Source organism: Strongylocentrotus purpuratus, unplaced genomic scaffold (genome assembly GCF_000002235.5).
Source record: "Strongylocentrotus purpuratus isolate Spur 01 unplaced genomic scaffold, Spur_5.0 spur5_scaffold_1, whole genome shotgun sequence".
In the NCBI taxonomy this organism is placed as follows: domain Eukaryota; kingdom Metazoa; phylum Echinodermata; class Echinoidea; order Camarodonta; family Strongylocentrotidae; genus Strongylocentrotus; species Strongylocentrotus purpuratus.
In genome coordinates, this window is record NW_022145594.1 from 45681292 (window position 1) to 45699267 (window position 17976).

General features: G+C 38.3%; 2 protein-coding genes across 4 annotated transcripts; both read right to left on the reverse strand.

Annotated features, from left to right (window-relative positions):
* Positions 1 to 165: 165 nt before the first annotated feature.
* LOC100890990 (histone-lysine N-methyltransferase PRDM9) lies at positions 166 to 12295 on the reverse strand. Of its 3 annotated transcripts, none has more exons than XM_030978330.1 (6): positions 12215 to 12295; positions 5528 to 5763; positions 4854 to 4970; positions 3980 to 4311; positions 2763 to 3003; positions 166 to 2120 (listed from the first exon to the last, which is right to left on the reverse strand). In XM_030978330.1, exons 2-6 carry the CDS (start codon positions 5745 to 5747, stop codon positions 859 to 861), a joined length of 2172 nt encoding a protein of 723 aa, XP_030834190.1. In that variant the 5' UTR covers positions 5748 to 5763; positions 12215 to 12295; the 3' UTR covers positions 166 to 858. The 3 variants fall into 3 exon arrangements, with proteins under 3 accessions (XP_030834190.1, XP_030834188.1, XP_030834189.1); XM_030978328.1 differs by having other exon boundaries at positions 4854 to 5012; XM_030978329.1 differs by having other exon boundaries at positions 4854 to 5012; positions 5528 to 5758; positions 12215 to 12277.
* Positions 12296 to 14254: 1959 nt separating this feature from the next.
* LOC115921158 lies at positions 14255 to 17849 on the reverse strand. The gene is made up of 2 exons (XM_030978331.1): positions 17131 to 17849; positions 14255 to 16627 (listed from the first exon to the last, which is right to left on the reverse strand). Exons 1-2 carry the CDS (start codon positions 17435 to 17437, stop codon positions 14475 to 14477), a joined length of 2460 nt encoding a protein of 819 aa, XP_030834191.1. The 5' UTR covers positions 17438 to 17849; the 3' UTR covers positions 14255 to 14474.
* Positions 17850 to 17976: the final 127 nt, after the last annotated feature.

Sequence of the window (17976 nt, forward strand, 5' to 3'; positions counted from 1 at the left end):
TTTTCTTCCAAGATGGCTGCCATGCTAATTATAGCTGGCCAAGCTTATTTATTCACAGATATTGTGCTATGTGAGTATACTGATGCAATGTATGATGAAACAAATGATTTGTATCACTTAAGAAGCTTTTTAAACAAAGTGTATATCACATGTTGTTGTGTTTTTTGGGGGGGACGGGGGGCTTTTTTTCTTCTGAATAGTTAATAGTAATTTTTAAAAAAGGAGGCTGCGGCCAAAAAGGAGGCAGGCGAGGATGAAAAACACTTTATTTTAGTTATTTGGCCTAATGCTATATTGCTATTTAGACATCTCTGTTGTCAAAATACCATACCTTCTGTGAATTTCATTTTCAAATTTACAGAAAAATTACAAGCACACCTAAATTAAAGCTTAGGGGGTGTTTTCAAAAATATGTGTACCCTAAATAACACTGAGTGGGGGGGGGGGGGGGGGGGGGGGGGGGGGGTAACGTAAGCCTACACATTAGCTGCAACCCTACCACAGACAAGATCATCCGTTAGTCTTTATTTGTGCCATAGGTCCCGAGACAGGAGTAACCCGATCCAAGCAACATATATATTTATTTTATTTAGGGAGAGTTTATTTACCCTATAAATTAAAAGGGCCTTAACAATACTAGGTAGTCCAACAAGAAACCAATTTAATCCAATGTGCATTGCATACCTTCATTAAAGAAAATTAAGTGTGATCCAGAGTGAATAGCAATGAATTGCCTCAGATCAATTTTCTTATTTGGAGTTTGGAGTAATCTCACAACTATTCAAACATGGTGAACTTCATAAAGCTTCCAATAGACTTGTTAACACCAAACAATGAATGAGTGAGAGAGAATTGTATTCATTGCTGTATGCTGCTTATATCTCCCTGTTCTTTGTGCCTGAACATGTGATACGTGTAGTTCTGATTCAGAGAGAAAGTTTTTCCACAAAGCTCACATGAGAAGGGTTTCTCCGCTGTATGCATGGCTTTTATATGAGTTGTGAGACACGACTTTGCCGTGAAGCCCTTGCCGCATTCTAAGCAAACATACGGCCGAACACCCTTGTGGCGACGTTCATGTTTAGTAAAATTCCCTTTATCAGCGAATCCTTTATTGCAGACGGAGCAAAAGAAGCGCATCTGGCGTTTCTGGTGGATACGTCGCTTGTGATCTTGGACAGCTTTCTTAATTCTGAACCCTTTACTGCAGATGTCACAAGAGAACGGTTTCAGTCCGGTATGTTCTCCTTGATGGTTGGTGAGAGCGCTCTCCGATCCAAAGGTTTTGGGGCAAAGCTTGCAACGGTACATACGATTCTCTTCATGGCTTCGAAGGTGATCTATCAGGCGATACTCTCTACCGAAAACCTTTGGACAATGAGGACACTTAAAAACTAGGTCTCCAGTGTGTCTCTCTTTCTCATGGGTCTTGACGCTGCTACGTAAACTGTATCTCTTTGGACAATAGCGACACTTGAAGGGCCGTTGGTAGTAATTAGAAGTTTTACCAAGCATATCCTTTGGTTCCTCAGGTGATGAAGCACTTAACAAACTCTTTCCTGTATGTGCTCCATTCTTGGTTGAACCTTGATGTGTCTGCTCATGCTTCTTACAATCTGTCATATACGGGAACCTTTCGGAACAGATTCGACACTGATGACCATGAAACTCATTCAGGTGCTTGCGAAGTGCAGACTTTGTTTTGTAGATACGGTTACATTCCTTACACTTCAGCACAAGAGGTTCATGCGTCTTCATGTGTTTCGCAAGGGTTCTGGAATTTGTTTCTTTCTTATCACAAACAGGACAAGCATGACCCTGGCTGAATTTATGGAATGACTCATGCTCCTTTAGCCTGCCATGGCAGGAGAAGACCTTCTCACAAGTTCTACACTTGAATACTAGATCACCCTGCTCACTAACTTTATTCTCAATGGTTAAATCTTCCTGGGAGCTATTCTCAGTTTCCAACGCTTTCTTCTTCTTTTTCCTCTTCCACATCAGCACGGGATACAGGTCTTCTGTTCTGTCCTGGGAGTGTTCACATCGCATGTGTCTCAGGATTAGTTTAGCCGATGTGAACAGATCCTCACACATACCACACTGGAACTTCTGTGCATCTGAAACATTGAGAGAAAAACTCAAATTCTTAAAGTAATTTCAAAGGAACCCTTGCAATTTCCAAAAAATATGTATGTGGGGTTCATCAAGGCTATGATTTAGGTCCACTTCATTTATTTTGTTGGGGGGGGGGGGGGGGGGAGAGGTAGTCTTAATTTACATATTTGTAATTCAACTGATTTGGTTATCCTTTTCACTTTCAATAAAGAGACAATGAAGTATGCTGAAGTGATTTAGTTATATACTTGTACATGCATTATGAGGTTACATAGAGAATTTTTTGTTGTTGATATATCAGGTCACCTGGGGAGTGTTTCACAAAGACTAATATCGACTTTAAGTTGGACTTAACTGTGGCAGGCCATTCATGCCACTGGTTGCTCTCACTACTGGTCTCTCTATTATGATCTTTAGATAATATTTTTTGCTTCAATAATGAACTATCAAAACAGGTAAATTCTGTAGATTTGTGACCACGATTTGCACGTCCCTTAAGAAACCATTGCCAAGAATAATTAGAAGATGTAGTGGCATGAAAGGCCTGCCATAGTTAAGTCCAAATTAAAATTGATCTTAGTCTTTGTGAAACACCCCCAGGTCACTTGAAATGAGTTTAGAAAGTGTGAATGTATTCTACTTACCGCGGTTGAAACGGAGTTCATTCAATTTTGTATGGATTCCAACACGCTTGGCATACTCCGCATTGTAGAACACTTTCAGTTCACTTCCTGGTTCAATGACCTTTATGCTTTTGAAGTAGATCTCCCCATAGTATTGGTAGGCTTCTATGTTCTGTTCCTCCTCACCCTGAGCACATCTTACTTGAGACATCCAGGTTTTACGTCCATCGAGGTAGAAGAATACTTGACCAGAGATGCAAACCTGTTGTTATGATAACATTTACAAATTGATAATAACATTTCTGCTTGCTATGTTGTCATTTCAGATTATTTACAAAACAACATTTCAAATGACAACCTTAATAATATGCTTCTATGAGTTAGAGTAAACAATTTTAAATAAAGATTTACACAAATCAAATTGATTCATTAAAGTAAAAGAAAAGACAATGCATAATAAATTTAGGATGTTTAAGAAATAGGGGCATTTGAAAATGCATGATGGACTATTGAAGAAAATAGACTGGTTATGCCGTTACAGGTGTTAGGATGTCATTTGGAAACAAGACTTCAACTTGAACAATCTTAATTTTCTTCATTGACTTTGCTGAGAGTATATTACAAAGATTGAGGACTGGTAGTGGTTCCAATCCAATCTCTGCCAAGGAAATGATGGCAATCATATTGTAGCTCTCTGTGTAATACACTATACATATTACAGACAAGTCATATTTTTTTTGTTGCTGAGGAATTAGATGGGGATCAAGTATCAAGAATTTGTAATAGCAGATCAGTTAAAGTGATTAATAATAATATTCAAATGTATATGTTTAATTCAGCATATAGTTATTTGTTCTGCATTTTTTGTATGTTCTATATTACTTCTGTTCCTTTGTTTATAATGCAGATGCTTTTATGTGATCTCCTTTTTTCTTTTGTTTTGTTTCACAAGTGCGCCTTGAGCATTTTATTTTACAAGGATTTGGCACCTTATAAATCTCATGTATTACTATTACAGTCAAACCTGTCTACAGCGACCGCCCAAGGGAAACACAAATAGGGGTCTTTGGAGACAGGTGGTCTTTGTAGACAGGCCCCTTTAGTACATGTTTCAATGAGTAACCATTTACAAGGGAAACATAAATTGTGCTTGTTGTAGACAGGTGGTCACTAAAGCAGGTTTGACTGTATTATTATTATTACCGGTACAAAAAAACGCTTTCTGTTGTATTACTAACCTCCCATGTAGAATCCTTGGACAAACCCTGCTCCTCGTTCATCAGTGATCCTGGGTAGGGTCCAAACTCCGACCCCTTCTCTACCGTTCCCTTGGCAACCACTCCCTCAACCTTACCCTCCAATGTCCATCTAAAGGAGAGACCCTGCGGAAGTTCTGGAGTTGACGATAGCATTCTGCTTTTTTTCAGATTGAGAGCAGCAAGAAGGGATGGCTCAACAGCAGAGGCTGGAGGACTTGTATTAGATTGGGATGAAGAGGACGTGTCCTGCTTTCTCTGTTCTTTGGAATGTAATGGCTTGGAAGGAGCTGGTGGTGCTATGGGTGTTTGGCCTGGTGAAAGAAAAAAATGGCAAAAGAAATACAGTCAAACCTGCTTTAGTGACCATCTGTCTACAACAAGCACATTTTTTGTTTCCCTTAAAAATGGTTTCTCATTGAAACATGTACTAAAGGAACCTGTCTACAAAGATAACCTGTCTACAACAAGCACATTTTTTGTTTCCCTTGGGCAGTCGCTGTAGACAGGTTTGACTGTACAAAGAATTGTTTGATCAGAGCCTCGATGTTGACTCTGTGTCAAGGTATGTGAGTTTCTGGCTCCAAACAAAAATTTTCAAAGGAAGATGATTGTCTGGCTGTGTTTCAATTAAGCTAAGACTCTTGGGGATGCAACATGAACATTAACCGTGCTATATTTTTACATTTTCTTTTTATCTTCATTTTCTCTGAAGGTCAACCACTACAAGAAAACAACATAGTAAACAAATAATTGTGAAATAGTGAGAGGTAAACATGAGCTGTCTCTAACCCCTTAAGTGTACGACATAATTTTAACATGGTGAATGACGACACTTTTGCATGAAGATATTTACCTTGTGTGGTGCTGTCGGAAAGTGGATTATGAGTTGTGATAAGTGGGGTATAGCTTGCTGACTGAGTTGCTAATTTGATCCTCTGACCTCTCAGAGTGGCTGGCAGCTGATGGTGAGCTTGGTGGACGGTATTTGAGTTTGGAAGCACAGGAGTTGAATCTTTTAATAATAATAATATAATAATAATAATACATTTATAGAGCGCAGAAACTATCCAACATCAAGTATAAATTCTACTGCTCTAGGATTTTAAAGGAAAGTAGTATCAAATTAATAAAGGCTTGACAAAATAACATAAACAAAATGCAGAAAACTTGTGAGAGGGTCCCTTTTTCACAACCTAAAGGGCCAATTACTGGGAAATTTACAAATATTAAAAGGTATAGACCAGTTTTGGAAACACCCCCCTCTAAAAAAGTAAAATGGAAGCTCTTATTACCAATCACGTGAATGAATATGTTTTGACTAATGTGTGATACAAAAAAAGCCAGAAAAGCTTTGATGGTTAAATTGTTTCATGCTCTTCTGGCTCAAAACAGATGATATTTACCAGCAGCAATTAAATAAAGGTGTTTCCTAATCAGCAATGGCTCCTACAGTATATCTTTTTGCATCAAATTCAATCAAAAGCAAAAAGACTTTCAAAGAAAACATTGATGTTCTTGAGTTATTACCATGATATATTGAGCTCAATATAGACACTCCAGGGCCAGTGTGTGGTGCAGGGAATGCTCTGAGAGGCTGATCGACTACAAACTCAGGCTGATGCTGTGAGGCTGTGTGGTATGGTAGGTCCAAGGGGTAGGGTGCAACATGTTGCTGATGTTGTTGGGAATGTCTTTCTTGCTGATTTCTGTCAGTGCAGTAGAAACCAGGTGGGTAATTACCTTCCATGGTTCAGGCATCTACGCTGTGACGAGAGAGAAAAGAAAAGGACAGAATAAATAAGGCACGATTTGTTGGTCTACTACATTAAAGCCCCACTGCACTACTTATGGAAGGAAAACCTGTGCACAAGCTATTAGTTCGTAATGACATGCACAGTTTTTCCGTTATAATCATTTTGCCTTCGGCGTAGACTAGAAGGGATGAGATTTAGATGACGTCATACGCAACCCGGCTGCAAGATTTTCTTCATGGATGTCGATCTCGACCCATAATTTCCTGAAAAGGGACCATCAAACGGATTCAAGTAGTCAAGTTGGTAAGTGGAACCGAAGTAGTTAAGCATGTAGGCCTAGCTCTTTTTGAACAAGCCTATAGGGTCTAGATCTAGTCTAAATACATCGGATATGCATCCCGTAAAATATCAAAATTAGGTATCAAGTTTGGCCAAGTTTTGTGTAACGTTTCTTTACACAAACGCGTGTACACTAAAGCGTATAGGGCTGTTCTGTCTCTAAAGAGAGAGCCGACCTTACCCAAATCAAAGGCTAACGAACGAAAGAGACAGAAAAATTCGGTCTAGACGGCAACACGCCGCGGTGCTCCGTGGCCATTCGTGGCGCTGGGCCGGGCCAGGCCAGGGGGCTGGCAACATAAACATCGCGTAGGCTGCTGTAACAGTGTAAGCTGTATGCGCTGTCGCTAGTTTAATATACTAAATTATAGCAGCAGCCGTCGCGGCCGCGGGTCAATTAAACCTTAAATAACATGCTTTCAATGCCAACGCTACGGCCACGGCATAGCTCAATGCAAAGCAAAGATGAGATGCGTCAGATGCGGGGAAGACCACAAATTTGAGGAATGTAACCGAAAAGAAAGACCGATATGTATAAATTGTGGTGGGAACCATTCAGCAGCCTTTGACGGCTGTCTTGAAGCTAAGAAAGCCAAAAAGATACAAATAGTAAAAGTCAAAAACAATCTTTCATACGCACAAGCTGCAAAAATACAGTCGGAGCAAGAAAAAGCACAGCAGAAACCACAAGCCAACCTCCCTGAATCACATCCCTCCCTCAATGTCAACTCAGATAACCTCCCTCTTCCTCCCCGACCAGTGAGGTCATCCACAGCAATCCGCCCTGAAAACGCCACCCCGCAACTTGATCCCCAGCCCTGGAACACCCCGCTGCAAAAAAACGCACAGAGCAGTAAATTAATAGATAAGGATGGAAAAACTGAAGTAAAACTAGAAGCCCTCCCTCGAGGTAACCTAGTAACATTAATGAGTGATGAGCAAATAATCTCTTTCATTACGCAACTTGTTCTCACTTTTACGGATGGAAAATCCGAGAAGGAGATTTCATCCTTAGTGAAAGTGGCAGCTGAGAGACTGCTCAAACAAAGAGTAAAACATGACGCTAAAGATGTACTGGTATAGCATAGTAATGATGATGACAGCGCTAACCATATTACAATGGAACGCGCAGGGACTTCTTAATCACGGTCCTGAACTTATAAAATACTTAGATTCATATAAAGATGCAAAGTACCATTTAATTTGTGTTCAGGAAACATGGTTCAATGATGATAGAATATTGCAAATCCCTGAATATACATGTTTTATTAGAAACAGGGAAAATCAATCTAAAGGAGGGTGTGCCATTTATGTACATGATTCCATCAACTATGAATATCCTGTCAATGACGAAGAATTCGAAATACAACATATTAAAGTTCATGTTGCTGGATCAAAAATCTCCATAATCAATTTCTATAACCCTTGCAAAAAATTAAACGAGATTGTTTTGAACAGGATGATTAACAAACTAGAATACAATCTATTCCTTATAGTTGGGGATTTCAACTCACATAATCCTGTGTGGGGTAGTGCAAAGATAGACCAAAATGGGCACACAATTGAAAATTTCACACATGACAATAACTTTATAATTTTAAACGACGGAAGAGGAACCAGAATAGATCCACGCACTGGGAAAATGTCATGTTTGGATCTTAGCATCACCTCCCCCAAACTATCTTGCCTATGCTCGTGGGAAGTTTTACGGCACACCCTTGGTAGTGACCATTTTCCCATCTCCACCCAGATATTATTGGACCGAGCAGGGAAAGTAAACAGCAACAGCGAGAAGATACATGAGGAAACAACTTGGTCTTTTAAAAATTTTGATTGGAACACTTTTGCCGAAAAATGTGAACATAAAATTGAACATAGTGGCAACTATTCCGACCCTACGAAAATGTATAAATGTTTTATGAAAAGTTTGTCAGAGACTATTAAAGAAATAATGCCCCAGAGGGGAAAGAAAAAACATGACCCTGTACCTTGGTGGACAAAAGACTGTACACAAAGTATCAAAGAAAGAAACAGGGCTAATAATAGATTAAAAAGACACATTTCAATAGAAAATCTAAATACATATTTGAAGAAAAAATCAGAGGTACAAAAAACTCTACGCCAAGCAGAACGAAATTACTGGCAAGAATTTTGCTCAAGACTCAACCGCTTTGTACCAGAATCAGCGGTATGGTCTACCATTAAACGGTTAAAGGGGGTATCTGTCAAAAAAACAAAAAACATGTCAGTCCTGATAGAAAATGAAAAAGAAATCACATGTAACAGTGAAAAGACTGAGGCTTTCTCTAAGTTCTTCCAATCAATTAGTAATGTTAAAGAATGTCCAGAAATAAAAGAAAACAAAAATGTTGAGCAACAAGTCACGAAATCACTGAAGCGGGGAATGGAGCATATCTTGAATGAACCATTCACTCTTTTTGAATTGCAAAAAACTCTAAACACATGTAAACAATCAGCTCCTGGAAAAGACAAGATCCCTTATCAGGTTTACCAAAAACTTCCTCAGAAAGCAAAACAATATATGCTAAAGGTCATGAACTTGATATGGGATACGGGTAGCATACCTCCCAGTCTGAAACACTCTATCCTAATACCTGTGTTAAAACAGAATAAAGACCCCCGAAAGGTATCGTCGTACCGACCCATAGCACTTTCCTCATGTTTTGCCAAGATACTAGAACGGATTGTGAAGAATAGACTCCAATGGTATGTAGAAAAGAACAATATACTTCCTCCCCTCATGACTGGCTTTCGTAGTAAACGTGGGGTCACGGATAACATTGTACTTTTAGAGAATGCCATCCAAAGAAGCATTAATGTTGGTGAATATACTTTAGCAATCTTTCTCGATATTGAAAAGGCATATGACAGACTTTGTATCAAAGGCCTTATTTACAAACTATCAGTACATGGTATTACAGGTAATATGCTCGAGTTTCTCTATAACTATCTGAAAGAGCGGACTTTCCAAGTAAAGATTGGTAAAGAAGAATCAAAATTATATGAAATGTACAACAGCCTCCCCCAGGGGAGTGTCTTAAGTCCTATATTGTATAATATCATGATGAGTGATATTCCAACAGATGAATTAATCACCACATCTATTTATGCTGATGACTGTGTCATCTGGATGTCAGGTAATAACATAGAAATTATTTCAAACAGAATACAGTGCTATCTGAACACATTGAGTGAATGGTTTACTAAATGGGGCTTTCGCCTTTCACAGAGTAAATCCTTTCCAGTGTTATTTACTAAAAACAATAAAGCAAAATACCCAGAACTGAAATTAAACAACGACGCACTTTTATTTCAATCAAAGAAGCATTTCCTAGGACTTATATTTGACAAAAGACTTTCATGGAAGACGCACATAGATGCCGTAGTCCTTAGATGTAAAAAGAAACTGAACATTCTTAGGTGCCTTACTGGGACTACATGGGGAAGCTCCTCGAAATCCCTGCTAATGGTATATAGAGCATTGATAAGATCGTTATTAGATTTTGGTTGTGAAGCCTATGACAGTGCGGCTCAAAGTATAAAGAAATCACTTGACTCCATTCAATATCAAGCCTTGAGAATTTGTGCGGGAGCTCTTCCTCTTACATCATTAGATTCACTACAAGTTGAACTAGGTGAAATGCCCTTAGACTTAAGAAGACAGATGCTGGCGGACAGATTCAGACAAAAGATTGAAATGCATCGAGATCACCCTGTCATATTAAACGTTAAGCCCAGCTGGCAAATGGAACTTTTGAAGCTCCAAAAGAATAACAAGCCATTTGGATGCAGAACAGAACTAATGAAACATTGTACTATCGAACCTTACACTATACCTAGTTTCCCCCCTTGGAAAATTAATGCTCCAAAAGTGTCGATAGAATTAAGCGAAATAGTGAACAAACATGAAAACCCATCTTATTTACGTCAACGCAGTTTAGAATTGATCAGTACCAAATGGCCAATACAACTACACATCTATACAGATGGGTCAAAGGTTCCAAGTTTTGGAATAAGTTCTGCTTCTTTTTATGTACCAGCATTCTCCTTTCAACAAGCCAAACGATTGGCGGATCACACCTCATCTTTCAGAGCCGAATTGGCTGCAATTGTCCTTGCGCTTAATTGGCTAGAGAACATTAATGTGTATGTTGGCATTGTTATTTTTTGTGATTCCGTAAGCGCCCTGCTCGCCATAAAGGATGAAAAAGATATTACATTTGTAACTGAAATTATTACATTAAGTACAAAATTATCGTATCAAGGAAAACACATACACTTAGAATGGATTCCTAGCCATTGTGGTGTACACGGAAATGAAATGGCAGATTTTTATGCAAAATCTGCTTTACAAAATAACATTGAAATTTGTAATAAATTATCCTTTTCTGAAATAAAGAGTATTATTACCAGCAAGTATATAAAACTCTGGCAAGACAGATGGAATAATTCTGATAGATCTCTTAGACATATACTGCCTACAGTAAATCAACCATATGAATGTAAGTTGAACAGATTTGAAGAAAGTATTCTCCATAGATTAAGAATAGGAGTGATAGGTTTGAACTTAGATCTCTTCAGATTGAATATACACTCGACAGGCCATTGCAATAACTGCATAGGACGTACTGAAACTGTAAACCACTTTCTCACTGAATGCCCAAAGTACATAATAGAAAGAGCTATGTTACTCGTAGAAACTGATTTAACACATCCACAGGAAATCATGACACTACTTAAACTTTCAGAAATAGTTAAACAAAAAGCAATAGTTCGCTTCGTTTTAATAACAAAGCGGCTGTATCAAAACAATTAAATTATTGTTGAGTTTTTTTTTTTTTTTTTTTTTTTCTTCTTATCTTCTCTTTTCCTTTTTCTTGCACCAATAAAGCCCACAATACTTGTAACTAATTTGACCATTTACTTTTCTAACAATTCGGTGATCACCTCCAACATCACATGCTAGCTGGCACCCCTCACCTATGCCGGAGTGACCTAGGTTAAAACCGAAAGTCTGCGAAATATACCTCAAAGACTGGTAAGATGGCATTTTGAAAAGGGTGGGGGTAAGTGCGAAGTACACATGTGCATACGTGAGGTGATATTTGAACGCGCACGTGCGCGTAAACACAAGTACGTACGTTTAGTTTTAGTTTATAGGCGTTTTCTATTCACAACTTGCTAGGCCGTCGTCTCTTTCCAAAATTATTAATTTATTGAATTTTCTCTCTAAAAAAAGTTATAGAGTCTAAAAAGAAAAAAAGAGGAAGGAAAGAGGATGGAAGGAGAAAGAATCCTAAAAATAGTCATTTATGACATGAAATTGTACATATATGTATATATATAAATAATTCATAAAATAGTGTGTGGCAAAAATAGTCAACTGTGACTGATTGCCAAACAAAAACAAATCAAGAAGAAGAAGATAGATGACGTCATACGCAACCCGGCTGCAAGATTTTCTTCATGGATGTCGATCTCGACCCATAATTTCCTGAAAAGGGACCATCAAACGGATTCAAGTAGTCAAGTTGGTAAGTGGAACCGAAGTAGTTAAGCATGTAGGCCTAGCTCTTTTTGAACAAGCCTATAGGGTCTAGATCTAGTCTAAATACATCGGATATGCATCCCGTAAAATATCAAAATTAGGTATCAAGTTTGGCCAAGTTTTGTGTAACGTTTCTTTACACAAACGCGTGTACACTAAAGCGTATAGGGCTGTTCTGTCTCTAAAGAGAGAGCCGACCTTACCCAAATCAAAGGCTAACGAACGAAAGAGACAGAAAAATTCGGTCTAGACGGCAACACGCCGCGGTGCTCCGTGGCCATTCGTGGCGCTGGGCCGGGCCAGGCCAGGGGGCTGGCAACATAAACATCGCGTAGGCTGCTGTAACAGTGTAAGCTGTATGCGCTGTCGCTAGTTTAATATACTAAATTATAGCAGCAGCCGTCGCGGCCGCGGGTCAATTAAACCTTAAATAACATATGCTACATATTCATTATGACAAAAACGAGTTCTATATCAAGTCTAGAATGTACATAATATATAACGACTTTGATGTTTTACTCGCAATTAGAATAAAATATGAGTAAATCATACCGATCCGACGCTGTATCGCTTCACCGGAAATGAAAAAGTTCAAGGCTGTGTGAACAAAGGTATCTTTGAAGATGCAAAAAAAAGAAAATATTGAATGTAATAATCATAGAGCTATAACTAAGCACTATGAACTGACGGACAAAGAAAGCGGACAAAATATACAGTTCCTCGGGTAGACAAAGGAACATCCCTTCACTGCTATTATGTAAAAAGGTGAATATGCATGTGACACCTGTTCTACACAATTTTACATAATAGCAGTGAAGGGATGTTCCTTTGAGTACCTGAGGAACTGTATATTTTGTCCGCTTTCTTTGTCAGTCATGTTCATAGTGAAGGTCAGTGCGTCCAAAAAAAGCGAGACCGAGAATTATCAATGTTTTATCATAACTTAATCACAATTAGAATTAATAAATGACACATATTTGTAAAGCTTAGATCCTCCTCTTTTATTTGACGCAACTCATATGATACATATTTCACGCATGAGTGATAATAATCAATTTGAAGAGAGGGAACCAGAAAGTCATTTGGCGCACTGTATCTGAATTTCAAAGAGAAAATCATATTTCTAAAAGTTCAGTTTCTGCCCTTTCATATGACACCTCAATCAGGAAAAATGAGCGACGAATAACAAAATTCTGTTTGTTTAAAGTGATGCTTGCATTTCCATTATTTGATTCAAAAAGTTCATTTTCACTGGCTGACTGCCGTAGCAACAAGCAGAATTGACAAAAGACTTACCTCCGCTTCGTTGCAAATCAGCCATGCATGAAGTCTTTCGTGTATGGCTGATCGTCAATGAATCGAAGTTAAGCTCATTTTTCCTGATTGAGGTGTCATATGAAAGGGCAGAAACTGAACTTCTTCCTTCTCTCCCCTCAATCTCTATATTGTCCCCCCCCCCCCTTCTCTCTCTCTCTTTCTCTTGCCCTTACACTTACACCCTTTACTTAGAACTTACGGTAGTTAAAAATCATGTAACATTTATTCCAAAGTACAAATGAAAGTTCTTGGAACTACATGTATATTCACAAAAATGTCACCCATTGTTACGTCCCTGAAAATTTTCCCATAGTATTTTTGTGTAAATTTCAGTCTTTTGAGAAGACACAATGCCTGCAGTCCGTCATATAATATAAAGAGATGGGAAAATGTTGATATTAATTCATTCGTAAGTCATGAACATGAATGTTTTGTTTCATCTAAATTCTAAAATCAATTTTGTGTGGCACGATTTCCATCTTTCCCCACCAACTTACTCGCTCCCCCCCCCCCACTCTCTTTCCCTCTTTTATCTCTGTTTCACTCTCTCATCCAATCTCTACAAATTGAGATAGGCACAAGTATTAGAAAACAATGCTATAGAAAATAAATTTATAGAACCATGATTTATTATTTTATTTTTTAAACTACAATTTACAAACAGTAAAGTCGAGGTACATGTATAATGATGCTACATGAATACTGTATGAATATAGTCTGTACTCCTTAGTCTTTAGATGATGCATTGTTGTACTTGACACTATGTTCTTGTCAACGGTAAGTCATACATTTCTGAACTGAATTACGAAGTAAAACTTTTAGCTTTCATGCAAATGGTTCGATAAGATATGACCAAATAATCAACCATTTGCAATTTAGACAAATTTTTTTTTTTTCTTTTCTTCTTAAATCTTGAAATACATTTACTCATCTGTTGGAATAACTAACCTATCCTTCTATCTTTATCAAATCTAAAATGTACTGTCACCAAGAATTACAGTATATTGTCTTATTGTGGGTAAAAAAAAACATAAATTCAAACATTCTGGTAATTGTTGTTTAGGACTACTTATTACAGTTAATGTTTTTATCAGGGATGTGAGTGCAGCAAACTAAAAAAAGAGGAGATTTGCAAAGCGTAGCGAGCAGACTCATACCCAATGGCTGGGGGTCCAGGAACAAAGCCCCTAATGGGGGTCGAGGGGCAAAGCCCCCCGAAACCAGAGGTTTTTGCATTTTAAAATGTAGAGAAAACACTATTTCATAGGGGTAAGATTATAATTTTACAATGTTTTAAACATTTAATTTTCCATATTATTTACAATATACATAATAGAGTACATAGAGCATCATTTACTAAATTTCTTCACCATTCCATATGATACCAAATCCAGAAACATCTTCTATTATGGTCTACAATAAAAAATGATTAACGTACCTAAAGTTAAGTATTTGATGCTCTAAGTATTTCTCATTTGCTAGTTCTTTACTCCAGTCATTTTTTTTTCAGTACTTTTTTGCTACTAGAAGGTAGTTCATGCATTTCAGATTTCCTTTTCTCCACTTTCTTCATCAGTTTATGTGTGTGCTCCACCCGTGCCTTGTCAGCATCTTCAATTGCTTTCTCCTTAGTTTGTTTCTTTGAAGGACAAGCAGACTTTCTGGGTACAGTTTGTGACATTCCAGACTTGTGTTCCTTTTCCTGTACATATGACTTGTATGCTGATCTCATATTCTTGCAGAGTTTGGGATTTACCTGATCTTTCAGGTAATTTTTTCTTCTGAAATATCTGATTCCTGATTTTCCACTTGCTGTTAACTCATACTTCACTGTTTGTATGGATGAAAATGTTTCAATGTGCAAGTTGGGCCTTTCAGTGTTTAGAACATTCCCCATTATACTGAAAGATGACTCCACCTGTGGTCCATGAAAGCAACTAACCAGTGCCAGTGCCACTCTTGTCATAACTGGATATTTCTCTCGTAATGAACTCCAGAATATGTCTATTCTCTCTTCTGTATTAACAATTTCTTTGTCTGTATTATACTGCCTTGCTTCCTTCTCATATTCATGAGTTTGCACATCTTTCAGAGCAAATGCCACTAATTGTGGTAGCTGGAGTAAGCGCTGGAGTGTGATTGTGTGGCCTCTACATGCTGGATCAATAGCTGAAGCACACCTCAGCAGTTTGTTGTTCACTGGCATCTTTCTCTGTAAGGTTTGACCACATTTCAGATATGCAGTCTTTAGCTTGTTCACTAGTTCACTTGCAGCAGGTCCCTGTAAATTCTCCTTGATGTACCTGACGAGGAACACCGCATTGTCAGGTAGTATGTTCTCCTCACTCACATTTACTTTATGCAAGGCTTGTGTGTTCAAGATTTCAGGTTTAATGAAACATACAAGAAAGTCCTTCAGTAAATCCTGCTGTTTGTCATTGAGTTTGTGGACAAGTGGTGTCACAGACTGAAAATACAGGACATACTTCTTGAGCATAGGAAGAATGGAGGTGTAAATGTGGAGAAGTACTTTGGTTTTACTCGGGGTATGGAACAGCTTCTTCACAATCCTCTTCTTACGGTCTTTTCCAGCCTGGGTCATTGTTTTTGTCTTATTTGACATTTTAGACTGATGTTTACAGATTTCCTTCTTTACTGATTCACTGATTGAATGTTTTTGATACATGCTATCAACAACTGGGAGATAAGTTGAACTGTCTGATCCAGACAAAAAGGGATAGTAAAAAAGTATCAGAGCATCTAGCAATCGAGATGTATCTACACAAACATCGTATACAGAAAGCCACCTATGGGGCACATATCGCTCTGGAATTGTTGCTTTGATGCCCAGTGCATCACAGATGAAACGCAAGACCTCTTTTTGGTCACTGGACCACTTGAAATCAGTATAGATGTCATTGAGAAGTCCCTCGATGTAGTTATCAAATCCATGGCAGAAGGCTTTTGCAGCATTATGTGCGTGGTGGCATGAGTCTCCATCTATGTCAAGCAACTGAGGAGCTTTCTTACTTCTAATGCGTGTTTCAAGTCCACTTTTTGAACCGCGCATGACGGCACAAGAGTCCATCAAAATAGAAACCAAGTTCTCCCATTTAAGGGAATACTTATCAAATAGAGCTACTAAATGATTGTACAGAGTCTCGCTGTTTACGGTCACTACTTTAAAAGATGACAGATGTTTTGTGACTACTTTGTTCTCCTTCTCTGAAAAATAACTGACTAGGACAGTTACAACGCGTTGATTTGTCTCACTTGTGCATTCATCAATATTCAGTGAGAAGTGAGAGGATTTCAAATCCTCAATGAGTTCTTCATGAAATGTTTTTGATAATCCATGGGTCATCTTATACGAAGCTGTAGTTCTGTCCATTGATAAATTTTCGAGCACTTGTTTATCTTTGGCAAGTTCTTGGTTAAGATGAATAAGATCATTCACGATTGAAAATGGCAGGGAATGTTCAGCTGTAAACGCAAGTATGGTTGCTTCTGCATATGCCTGTCTGTCGGGCAATGACACATTTGGCTCAGAGAGTCCACCTTTGAACTGTTGTTCATGCTTATCCAATTGTTTTTTGAACATGGGGTGAATTCCATATGTTGATGTAGTAGTCATTGGTTGTTTTTGACCTACAAGACAAACAAAAAAAAAATATATAAATAAATGAATAAATACAAAAAAGGCAAACTCATGAACAAGGTTACATTCATATACATGCACCTGCCCAAGTATCACTGTACTCACCCCAAATTCTTTGAAAATAAGTATGTTCTGTACGAAATAATGCATGACAATATATGCCAACATTTATATGTAGAAATGAACAAATCAAATTCCTGCCCACACACACACACACACACCCATCACATGAAAATTTGGGCAGCATAACACCCCCCTAGGCACTGGCCAGCAAAATCACTGATGCCATTCAAATGACATGATTTGACACATGTAACTTGAATGTACCAGTCTTATTAATAAAACTTTCCAGTATAATTATAAAAATGCATAGGCCTACAGCACAAACAAACAACAACAAAAAACACACACACACACAAGAAAACAATTTGATCAGTTAAAGGATTTTGAGGGGTCCGCGATTCTAATTTCTAAAATACAATTGTAAACTCACCTGGAAGTAAAGTATTTGCTGCTCTCAGTTTCAAAACTTTTTGGTGTGCAACAGAGTCCAAATGATCAGTCAATGAAACTCGTCCACGAGAACCATATTTGCACTCCTTATCACACACTACGCACACGGCGTAGCCAGCTTTTTTTACAAGACGGAAAGAGTGAGAAAGTTTTTGATCTTTGTGCGTGAAGTCCATCCAAGACCATTTCCATGGATTTTTAACCAGTGGATCCCGCTTATCTTCCTCCAATGATTCCGAGTCCAATTTCGTTCCTCGCTCAATAAAATTCCGATCTCGAGTTGCCATGTTGTCTCATATTTCACAGATTTTCTTTGAAAGTAATACATATTTCCAAAAGAGAACGCCGATTCTGATTGAAATATCGTAACAAAAATCAATAGCACACTGCACGAAGACATGTGAATCAATGCAAACACCGTACCGTAGATAGTATAGCGATCGAAATGCACGGTACGCCCGGCGCACGCGGCGCGCTGAGCTAGCAATACTCGATGCAGGCGCTGTACTATCTTTGAAGCAGGCGCGCGCGCGCGCTTTTGCTTTTGTATTAGTCTCGCATTCGCAGACCCTTAAAGTAATAAGTTGTCTTGGGGCAAAACGCGGATTTTTTCAATGGAGAAAATAAAAACGCGACGGGGCGATCTAAAAACGCGGAAATTCGCGGAAACGCGGAACTCTCACATCCCTGTTTTATGATAAGCAAAGCATACACATTATACTAGTCTAGATAGCAGAAGTATGGTCATATATATATATATATATATATACTGTAAAGCAGTATATAATGTAAAGCAGTAACAAATCCATAACTGATATCAAGTTCC

Bases quoted from the DNA above. Each gene is read 5' to 3' on its own strand.
- LOC115921158 (XM_030978331.1), bottom strand. From the start codon at position 17,437: ATGGCAACTCGAGATCGGAATTTTATTGAGCGAGGAACGAAATTGGAC. The intron at 16,628-17,130 runs GTGAGTTTACAA...TTTGTCTTGTAG, and splicing joins AGCAAATACTTTACTTCCAG to GTCAAAAACAACCAATGACT.
- LOC100890990 (XM_030978328.1), bottom strand. From the start codon at position 5,747: ATGGAAGGTAATTACCCACCTGGTTTCTACTGCACTGACAGAAATCAG. The intron at 3,004-3,979 runs GTTAGTAATACA...TCATAACAACAG, and splicing joins CCAAGGATTCTACATGGGAG to GTTTGCATCTCTGGTCAAGT. The intron at 2,121-2,762 runs GTAAGTAGAATA...TCAATGTTTCAG, and splicing joins TGAACTCCGTTTCAACCGCG to ATGCACAGAAGTTCCAGTGT.